Source organism: Triticum dicoccoides, chromosome 7B (genome assembly GCF_002162155.2).
Source record: "Triticum dicoccoides isolate Atlit2015 ecotype Zavitan chromosome 7B, WEW_v2.0, whole genome shotgun sequence".
Lineage (NCBI taxonomy): Eukaryota > Viridiplantae > Streptophyta > Magnoliopsida > Poales > Poaceae > Triticum > Triticum dicoccoides.
The window spans coordinates 585545062-585555986 of record NC_041393.1 but is presented as its reverse complement, the minus strand read 5'-3'; the positions used below and the strand labels follow the sequence as shown (position 1 = coordinate 585555986).

The 10925-nt window shown below is 45.7% G+C and overlaps 2 protein-coding genes across 2 annotated transcripts; one reads left to right on the top strand and one right to left on the bottom strand.

The window, feature by feature from the left end:
* The first annotated feature begins 2856 nt into the window (after positions 1 to 2856).
* On the top strand, positions 2857 to 6030 carry LOC119340647 (putative clathrin assembly protein At5g57200). Its single transcript, XM_037612564.1, has 11 exons — positions 2857 to 3095; positions 3204 to 3289; positions 3369 to 3752; positions 3840 to 3956; positions 4054 to 4119; positions 4222 to 4302; positions 4433 to 4513; positions 4881 to 5069; positions 5173 to 5248; positions 5386 to 5507; positions 5605 to 6030. Exons 1-11 carry the CDS (start codon positions 2918 to 2920, stop codon positions 5920 to 5922), a joined length of 1698 nt encoding a protein of 565 aa, XP_037468461.1. The 5' UTR covers positions 2857 to 2917; the 3' UTR covers positions 5923 to 6030.
* Positions 6031 to 6648: 618 nt separating this feature from the next.
* LOC119337097 (L-type lectin-domain containing receptor kinase SIT2-like) lies at positions 6649 to 9069 on the bottom strand. The gene is made up of 3 exons (XM_037609209.1): positions 9055 to 9069; positions 7642 to 8565; positions 6649 to 7242 (listed from the first exon to the last, which is right to left on the bottom strand). The coding sequence occupies exons 1-3, from the start codon at positions 9067 to 9069 to the stop codon at positions 6649 to 6651; spliced, it is 1533 nt and encodes a 510-aa protein (XP_037465106.1).
* Positions 9070 to 10925: the final 1856 nt, after the last annotated feature.

The following is a 10925-nucleotide window of genomic DNA, read 5'->3' as shown; positions in this document are numbered from 1 at the left end:
CTCCAAAATGCTTACCATAATGACCTAGACTTAGCTTATTTTCCTCCAAAATGACATAATTAGCTTACTTAGCCCCAAAATGATCCATTTTATCTTAGTTAGCTCTAAAACGATCTATACTTAGCTTTGTTTCCTCCAAAATGACCAAAGTTAGCTCTAATACGCTAAGTTATCTCTAATATGCTTAGTTACCTAGGTTTGCTCAATAATGACATATACTTAGCTTACTTATGTAAAAAATGGCATAATTAGATTACTTAGGTTTGAAATGGCATAACAACCTTGGGAACCTCATATATGTCATATACTTAGCTTATTTTCCTCAAAAATGATATAGTAAGCTTAATTAGCTCCAAAATGATCAATTTTACCTAAGTTAGCTCCAAAATGACCTAAGTTAGCTCTAATATGCATAGTTACCTAGGTTAGCTCAATAAATACCTATACTTAGCTTACTTATGTCAAAAATGGCATAATATGCTTAGTTAACTCAAAAATGGCATAATTACCCAGGTTAGCTCAATAATGATCAATTTTACCTAAGTTAGCTCCAAAATGATCCATTTTACCTAGGTTAGCTCCAAAATGATTCATTTTACCTATGTTAGTTCCGAAATGGTCCATTTTACCTAAGTTAGTTACAAAATGATCCATTTTAGCTTGGTTAGCTCCAAAATGATCCATGTTAGCTAGGTTAACTTATAAATGATCCATTTTACTTAGGTTAGCTCCAAAATGATCCATTTTACCCAGGTTAACTCCAAAATGATCCTTTTTACCTAGGTTAGCTCCAAAATAATCCATTTTAGCTAAGTTAGCTCATAAATGATCCATTTTACCTAGGTTAGCTCCAAAACTATCCATTATACCTAGGTTAGCTCCAAAATTATCCATTTTACCTAGGTTAGTTCCAAAATGATCCATTTGTCTTTTTACCTAAGTTAGCTCATAAATGCCATTTTTACCTAAATTAGCTCATAAATGTGTCATATACTTCTTCTCTTCTTCTTCTTCTTCTTCTTCTTCTTCTTCTTCTTCTTCTTCTTCATTTTCTTCTTCTTCTTCTTCTTCTTCTAACTTTCTTATTTCCCATTCTGCAGATCTCATTCACTTCACGGAAGCTTGCATTGATGGAGTGCTTGTTATCCCTTTTTCTGTTTCTTTTGTATCAATGAACTATGCATGTATGGTTAGATGGAACTATTGTAATATGTATGGTTGGATGCCTGTATGTGGAACTTGCTATGTATGGTTGGATGGAACTATGCATGTATGATGAAATTATATGTGTTGGATATCTCATATGATTGCTCTGAAATTGCCCAGTGAATATATATATATATATATATATATATATATATATATATATATATATATATATATATATCATCTATTTGTTGTCAAAATGCTTGGATATAAGAAAAAACAGAAAAAGAGGCAATGCAGCCTCTTTGTCGTCTGCCACAGACGGCAAAGAGGCCACGTGGCAGCAACCTGTGCAATCTGGGAGCTATACCATTTGGTTAGTTTGCCGTCTGTGGCAGACGACAAAGGATGTGGGCGTTTGCCGTCCGCTGGCAGACGATAAAGGCTATCGTTAGCCACCTGTTATTTATCGTCCACATTCTTTGCCGTCTGCCACAGACGAAGGTTATTTGCCGTCCGCTTTGAGGAAGCAGACCTCAAAGAACCTGTTTACCGTAGCTTTCTTTGCCGGGTAGCTTTGCCGTCGGTGACAGACGGCAAAGAGGTTTGCTGTCCGCAAGCTGATTCCTGTAGTGCATATACCATATGATAAACAGTTTGTAATTCGTAACATGAACCATATTCTTTACATGATCTATATCATGTTGCTTGTAGGTGCAGCTTCTCTGGCTACTATGACCTGGATAAATGGTATCTTATTCATTCCAATAGAATAAGAAGGAAGTGAGATGAGTATGTAATTTTGAAATCTCCAAGATTAATCGTTTGGCCAATGTGATGGCCCGTCAGATTGCGGAGTTTAGCTTTGATAATAGAGTGGATGGTGCCCTTGCTAACAATGTTCCGCTCTACATGATGAATTTTGGAATGAACGATCGTAATAACTCCTTTATTTAATTAATATATGAGGTGGTTTTCGAGCAAAAAGAATGGATGATCACCAGACAACGAGTTATCGGTATACTAAGGCTTGGACTCAAGTTTGAAAGTTACAAGCACCGGGTCTTTTGTGTTCTTCATATTTGCAATTGCATCCGTATATTTCTTCTGGGCTAGAACATGGAAAACTATTGTTTGCGGAATGAGTTGGCATTCTAGAGAAGATATGTTTGTGTTGTCAATCAGATAAGAAGTGAAATGAATAATGTTAAACATGTATACGAAATTGTTTATTTTGTATACCAGAATTTACAATGCATACAAAAAAATAGAGATCAAAAAAATATTTATAAAATGTTCATCATGTAATCATGTATTTAAAAATGTTAAACATGTATAAAAAATATTCCCGATATTTTTTTAGATATGTGCTGAAAAATAAAGAAAATGAAATCTGAAGGAAAATGATGGAAAAAAAGAAAAAAAGGAAAAAAAACGTAGATAACCAGAGAAATCCGAAGATAGCCCCTGGAAACAGTAAAAAAGGATAAAAACCCAGAGAGAAAAAACTCGCCCTGCAGCTACATTACTGGGCCGGCCCAGTAGGGCCACGCCCAGAGGCGAGCGAGGATGGGCCAGGCCCGTCACGAGAATGAATTAAAATCCGTCCACCCGCGACCGCGAGTGCACCAGCACGACTCGCCACGACGTACTCCTACGAGCACGACCAAGCCAGCGACGCCCGGGGATCGGACATCGGACAGAGAAGCCGGCTCGCCGCTCGCCAGCCAGCCGCCGACACGTATCTGCCCGGCCGCGCATCGGCAGCGGGATGGGCACGGCTTCGATGCAGAAGAGCTGGCGCAAGGCGTGCGGCGCCATCAAGGACTCCACCACCGTCAGCCTCGCCAAGGTCAACAGCGGCCGCGACCACCTCAAGGATCTCGACGTCGCCGTCGTCAAGGCCACCAGCCACGTCGAGCGCCCGCCCAAGGACCGACACCTCGCAAGTGAGACCACTTCTCCTCTCGATCGTCTTCCGCACACCCTGCTCGCCGGTACGTTCTGACCAGTCACCTGCGCCGCCGCCGCGGGTGCCGTCGTCTTCTTCGTTGCAGAGATCGTCGGCGCCCGGTCGCGCACCGAGGTCTCCCACTGCGTCCACGCGCTCGCCAGGCGCCTCTCCAACACCAGCAACTGGGTGGTACGCACGCTGGCACCACGACGTCGACGCCATTGACAATCTAGACCCTCGCATTGATGGACGGATCGTACTCCCGCAGGTGGCTCTGAAGGCGCTGGTGGTGATCCACCGGGCGCTGCGGGAGGGCGACGGCGGCGCGTTCAGGGAGGAACTGCTGAGCCACGGGCGGCGGCGGGGCCACGCGCTGCAGATGTCCAGCTTCAAGGACGACTCGGGCCACCTGGCCTGGGACTGCTCCGCGTGGGTGCGCACCTACGCGCTCTTCCTCGAGGAGCGGCTCGAGTGCTTCGCGGTGCTCCGGTACGACGTGGAGGCGGAGCGCCTCAGAGCCCCGGCGCCGGCAGCGGAGGGGCAGACTCCTCACACCAAGGCGCAGAGCAGGACGAGGGGCCTCGGCAAGGACGACCTCCTCGAGCAGCTGCCCGCGCTGCAGCAGCTGCTCTTCCGGCTCGTCGGCTGCCAGGTGAGGTTCAGTTCATCGTCGTGTTACTACTGCACATTTTGCACATACAGTTTCTGGAAACATTCGTGTCCAATATTTTCACTGCAGCCCGAGGGAGCGGCGTTCGGGAACTACCTCATACAGTACGCCTTAGCTCTGGTGCTGAAGGAGAGCTTCAAGATCTACTGCGCCGTCAACGATGGCATCATCAACCTCGTGGATGTGGTGCGTTGTTTTCCTGTGGTCTCTGAATTTTCTCTTGTGCTGGATCATCGTTGAGCTCTGACCGTATTGAGCTTTCTATCTATCTGGCCTTGCGCAGTTCTTCGACATGAGCAAGCTCGATGCGATCAAAGCCCAGGACATCTACAGGAGAACAGGAACTCTGGTACACGTGCTTATGAAATCTGCGCTTCTTCTGCATTTTCTCATGTCGAATTGACTGTCCATGTGGATTGAAGCTAATGAGAAATTGCACTTGGAATGCCAGGCGAAGAGCCTGTCTGAATTCTACGAGCTCTGCAGGGGTTTGGAGCTTGCCAGGAACTTCCAGTTCCCAGTTCTCAGAGAGGCAGATACCTACACTCACTTAATTCAGCATTTCATTTGTTTCACTTCAGTTCAAGGAAGTACTCCTTCAGGGGTACAGTACGTTTTATTTTTATGCTAAAATGATTTTATTTTCCCTGTGTTTTCTTCAGCCACCGGCGTCGTTTCTTGTGACGATGGAGGAGTACATCAGAGAAGCTCCCAGAGCTGGCCACGTTGCAAATAAGACCATTGTGAGTCATTAAGCTTAATTAGGAAAGGTTCAATAGATTTTTGAAAAATGTCACGTTGCAAATAAGACCGTTGTGAGTCATCAGAGAAGCTTCCAGAGCAATTATTTCAATAGAGTTTTCTCTGATCTCAAAAGTGCTTACTGCTTATGAGCTAAAAAAAGGTTCTCAGCTTCAGTTATCACTGAATGAACAAAAATGCCAGTGACATTGTCGTTTGGACTTGACTAATGTTCGACCAGTATTTGACCAAATTTCGCACCGTGTTTGATTGTCTTGATTTCTCTTTTACTGAAACGTAAATATTTCGGGCCGACTGAAAATTCTGGAATTCCGGTGAAATTTACTGGCTTTGCAATCAATTTGGCAGGAGTATCGGCAACTGGATCCTACTGCAGACCAAGAAGAACAACCACCACCTGAACCGCCCCGCGAGGCGACGACCCAAGAACCTGCGGCGGAGGAACCGATGCTGGAGCCCGAAGAGGAACCCCACCCTGCACCTGAGCTCAACGATGAACCTCAACCTACCACCACCACTGCCGATTTCGATTTACTGGTAATCTGCCAACGTCTGTCACTGCATTACATGGCCCTGATGTTTAGCTGATTGCTTATAACAAAGGACGATGAGGTTACTGAATCTGCCGGTGTCTGTGCAGGGTTTACATGAGGTGAGCTCCGCTGCCGCTGAGATCGAGGAGAGCAACGCACTGGCGCTGGCCATTGTAGCACCAGGTAACAGACATGTTCCATGCAGCTGGGCTCTGCAGTCTGAACTTCTTGCTACACTTCCCAGCTCCTCCCTGCTCGTCGTCTCATGGATTCAGTCCAGCAGCCACTGACTGACTCTGCCCCATTCCTCCGTCGCTCAGGTGGTGGTGGCAGCAGCGCGTCTGCGTCTCCTGCTGTTGACATGGATGGATCTTCGGGCTGGGAGCTGGCGTTGGTAGCGGCACGGACCGACATGAGCAGCCGATCGACAGAGATGAAACTGGTACTACGCAAAGAGCAGAACACCGTGCAGCATTTCCATCCATGATGCATGCGACTCTGTCCTCACTTGCGTTGCCACTGACGATGCTTTCTTGCAGGCCGGGGGCTTCGACGGCCTGCTGCTCGACAGCCTGTACGAGGACGCGGCGAGGAGGCAGCAGCAGCAGCAGGCGACCTACGACGACCCTGCCGGGGACCCGTTCGCCGCGTCGACGAGCGTCGCGCCGCCGACCGGCGTGCAGATGTCAATGATGGCGCAGCAGCAGGAGATGTTTGGGATGCCGCTGCCGTTTCAGCATGCTGGTGCCGGTGCTTCTGGGTCTCAGGCCAATCCATTCGGTGACGCGTACTCTGCTATGTTACCCCAGGGGCAGGGCACCCCCTTCCATGGACACGGGAGCGGCAGCTTGATTTGAACATGCATGTATGTTTTGTGTAGAAGAAGTAGCAGCATCCGATAGCTCTGGTTTTAATTGGTATTATATGATGATTGACTAGAATCATTCTGGCTGTGCGCCATCGGATCGATACGGATGATGAATCTTATCTTTACTCTTTTTATCATCTGACAAACCACACCGCTACATTCGTACACTTATTTTGGGACGGAGGGAGTAGTACATAGCTGTCATCGAGAAAAAGATACTATCACATACATGGTGCATATAATAACCTCAAAAAATAACAGAGCATTCATATGTGCTCACCGTACATAATAGTACGCCCTTCCATTTGAAATAAAACCACGATACTTATTACAAAATGAATTTGAACTAAAACCGCGATACTTATTATGGAACTGGAGTACTACTTATGAAGATATGTACTACTGTAGGCATACTTATAACAGAGCATTCATATAGGCATACTTATTATGGAACCGCACTCATGAACTATGATTTGTACACAAAGTTGTTACCTCTATTTTGTATGATTTTCATGAGGGTCCTACCTACACAAGCTCAGCTACCACCAAATATGGCATGCAAATGCAATAGCCGAACAGCAAACAGACTAATCAACTTGCTTATAGACTCAAGCAATAACTTGATAGGTATCAAGATTATTCTAACTGTAAACATACATACTTCACCGTTACCATATATGACATCTTTCGGTTTCACTAAAAATCACTGTATTGATCATCTTCCTCCTGAAAGATAAGTCATGGTCGTGGCCACAGAGTTGGATGAACTGATATATTGATCAAAGCCTTCATCTCTTCTTGGAAAACTCGGTTGGAAATTTGGGAGCAGCGCATCCTTTCCAAGGTATTGCATAATTAGGCGCATGCTTGGCCTAGCATTGGATACTGAGTGTGTGCATAGAAGGCCAAGCTTTAGTACCAACTCCACCTCCTCCGTTATATAATCTTCCAGTCTTGGGTCTACCGTTGTAAGGATTGCATCGCGTTCCCATGCATGGCGCACACAGTCTTTTAGTAACAGCTGCTCACCAGAATAGCTCACTCCTATCGGATGCTTCCCGCAAGCAACCTCCAACATGAACACACCAAACGCAAACACATCAGTCGCCTTGGTTGCCCTCCCAAGCATGGCCAGCTCAGGAGCAATGTACCCTCGTGTGCCGGCAATGTTTGTGACGTGGGCACCTGTTCCGTTTTCGTGGTTGTGCAACCTTGCAAGGCCGAAATCACCGAGTCTTGCATTCATGTCGCCGTCGAGTAGCACGTTGCTTGTCTTGATGTCTCGATGTATTACAACTTTCTCCCAATCCTCATGGAGGTAGAAGAGACCGGATGCGATGCCCTTGATAATGTTAAATCTGTAAACCCAATCTAGGTCTTGCCTGTCTTGACCGTGCAAAAATCTATCGAGGCTACCATTTGGCATGTAATCATAAACTAGAAGCAGCTCATTTCGATGACGAGAATAACCGAGCAACTGGACAAGGTTGCGATGGCGGAGGTGACCAAGGATCATAATCTCAGATATGAACTCCTTCATCCCCTGCCTGGACTCTGGTGAAACTCGCTTGATCGCAACATTTTGTTTTGAGGTTTGTAGCACCCCTTTATACACCTTTCCAAATCCCCCCTCCCCTAGAAGCATTGCATCATTGAAACCTTTTGTTGCACTGACTAGCTCTTTATATGTGAAAGATGGTGGACCAGCCTCGATTTCCCACTCAAAATTATTCCTTGCCTTCTTTCTAAGAGCATAAAGAACACCACAAATAACAAGCACAATCACCGTGGATATTGTGACAACCGGTACAAGAATGGCCCTGGGGATATGCGAGCGAGTATGTGGTTTTGGCCTAACATCCTCTATAACTTGAGACAAAGATGTGTAGTTCAGTGGTTGAGCCTTCCGAGTTGTATTGAAACTCCAACCAATAATGTAGTGCCTAGACTTAAGGAGGCCGGTTGAAGATGAAAACCCAACATAGAATGAGTTGTTTGCCAACACAGATGTAAGATTGACAGTGCTTGATAGTAGTGGACGTTGAGGCTTATGCTCTAAGTAAGGTGCTAAACTGACACTAATGTTGTGTGAGGTGCCATCATAGTCCACCCATACTTGCATTGGTTGACCACTAGCAAGCTTCAAGGGAGAGAACATACCATTTGATGTGTAGTAACCAGCTGTGTGGGAACTGATAGACACCATGCTGTTTACATCAATCCCAACGTGGTTGTCATCAATATCAGCAAATTGGGGATTCTTGATGGTATCAAGCTCAATAGCAAAGAGTTGATTTGTGCCAGTACCACTGCTCTTCATGTTGGTCAGGCCCAAGTATGGACCCGGGTGGGCATCGAATACAAATTCCACCGTGGATGAAAGTGCAAAGGCAAGCCCATGCGCACTCACCCCATCCTTGCTATCCGGAGGGATGACGAGGAACACAAAGGTTGTCGAGAAAGAGGTAATATAGCCAAACGAGCTCCTAGAGAAAGCCCGTCCACTCCTCTGGGGATCGCTGTTGGTCAGCATAAGTGCTCCGCTCGTGATAGAAGCCACACCATCAAGCCGGAGCATGCCCAAAGGGATGCCATCGCCGTATCTAAAGCCATCTTCACCAATGGCATAGTGCTTGAACACAGGGATGATGAAGAGGAGAAAGAGCACGAGGAAGCGTGGCAACATAATGAAGCAAATCACGTTCCTCTCAGCTGTGATATCTTTGATGAAGCAAGTACCAAAGAACAAACATGCCAAGTATATAGTGCAAGCGTTCTCTCTCTCTCTCTCTCTCTCTCTCTCTCTCTCTCTCTCTCTCTCTCTCTCTCTCATGTCATACATAATACTAGGTCATACCTAATACTGAAGAAAACAAGGGCAAATTGGAAAAGATAAAGAAAAAGAAGGTCCATTGAGCAGGTAGAACCAACCTATATTTTCTCACTAGAGCTCAGATCCTCGTATGGAAGCAATCTAGCTAACTATAGAAACATGCACCTCGTATGGAGTAATATATGCAACGTTGACTGACTCCCGAAACATAAGTCACACGGCGAAAAACATGACCTACTTTAACAAGTCAATTTCCGTTTTGTGGAAGCAGCTCCTCCTCGCGCGTACCTTGAGGCACGTCATGCTGCCACGGAATTACAATTCATCGTTGTTACTATATGTCCATATCCAATGTTTGCAGCAACGTCAATGCGACAAGCACATGCTGTACATCACACTGAAGAAAAAGTAGCCAAATTTTAAAACGAAAATAAGAAAAAGAAGGGCGTTCGACAGGTACATGCAACCTATATTTATTTTCCTGACCACAGGTGATATTTTCTATCATGTCTGTGTGTCGTCATTGACAAGACGAACATATTGATCCATCAGAGATCAGACCCACCGAACGAATCTATTTATATACTGTATTTGATTAGAGAATGGGGAAACAGTCAAAATTGAGACACACAAGAGTTGAAGGATCATTGAGTTCATATCCACGTTGTTCTACTCGTGAGCTTACAACATGGCCAACCTACTGTTGAGCATGGTAATTATTAGAAATATAGGATAACCTAGAAAATATTCTAACTTGTCGTGCACTTCAAGATGGTTATATAACTTCTATATATATGTCAACGAGGCTCAAGCAATACAACAATAATCAATAAATTTCACTAATTTCCTCTCTATGCTCCTCACATGGTATCACCCTAACCGATCCAAACCCTAGCCACCGCTTCCGCTCCGCACCGCCCCTGGGGCGTTCGGTCTCCATGATCGCTGCCATGGGCTACGCCGCCCTTACATAGGGTTCGTCCGTCGTTGTGTTCACTCTGTCCTAGAGAGTCTTTTTTTCCGATCCTTTGACCCAGCTTTCTCTCTCTCGCTGGCCGCTTTGATCGTTTTTTTGGTTTTTTTAATCTAAGATCCGTTTACGTGGTTCGCCCTGAGGTCTTCCCCGCCGTCGCTCCAACCCGCGCGCTGCCACTGCATCGCCCCTTCGGGCCATAGCATCGCGGCATGCGGTCCACTTTGCTGTCCACGCGCGTTGACTTCTGTGTGGTATGCGCCGCGCCGCCTTCCTAGGCGCGAGACGTCACCGTCCACGCTAGTCTTCGTCACGCTAGCGGGTTCTTCCTCGCCCACTTCGAGCACCTCCGCCGCACTTCTAACTGGTCAGTGAAGATATGGTCGAAGCTCCAGATTAAGGAAATCACAAAAATGCTTGATCTTAAATTTGAATTATTCTGTTCATTCCACATCATCCATCCCTTTTCTCATCACCCAGAGATTCACAACATCCATAAACAGCACCACAAACGATTCGGCAACAACAGTAGTATCCTGAACAATTTCTGCTGCAATTCATGTGCTTTAAAGCCTCAATCCCACACAAATATCCACAAAAATAAACTAATTGTTGGCACTGTCTGCCGCATCGATCATGTTGCCAATCTGATCGCCACGCCATGGTGCGCGATGGCACCTGACAATTGCTCGTCGCCACTTGCTTGACCACGTGAACCATCCAATCCATAAGACAGACGAACAAGTAAGGATCAATCAAAACAATCCAGCACTGACATCATCATAATAGCTCTTCCTAACCAACCATATAAGCTATCCAACCCCTAAGACACATGATATATGCTAGAGAGACCAAATCATAATAACCTAGGCAGACCAAACCAAACACTACTAGGGAAAAGGCTAGCAGTAGCGTCGGGTTTAGGTATATCAGTAGCGCGGGGTGGCGTGCTACTGATATTGGCGCTACACCTAAAGTTTATCAGTAGCGTGTGCTTGCCCGCGCTACTGCTATACGTGTTTAGCAGTAGCGCTTTTGGTGCGCAACACTACTGGTAGTTACTAGTAACGCGCCTCCCTACCCGCGCTACTACTATTGTTGGGTATTTCTTTTTTGTTTTATTTTGTATTCCTACGCCATTATACAAGTTTTCATACAATAGCAATTTAGAGATTATTTTTACATC

Coding starts and splice junctions, on each gene's coding strand:
- LOC119340647 (XM_037612564.1), top strand. CDS start 2,918: ATGGGCACGGCTTCGATGCAGAAGAGCTGGCGCAAGGCGTGCGGCGCC. Junction 5,070..5,172: donor CTGCCGATTTCGATTTACTG/GTAATCTGCCAA, acceptor GTGTCTGTGCAG/GGTTTACATGAGGTGAGCTC. Junction 5,508..5,604: donor GATCGACAGAGATGAAACTG/GTACTACGCAAA, acceptor GCTTTCTTGCAG/GCCGGGGGCTTCGACGGCCT.
- LOC119337097 (XM_037609209.1), bottom strand. Junction 7,243..7,641: donor ATTTTGAGTGGGAAATCGAG/GCTGGTCCACCA, acceptor TACCTCCATGAG/GATTGGGAGAAAGTTGTAAT.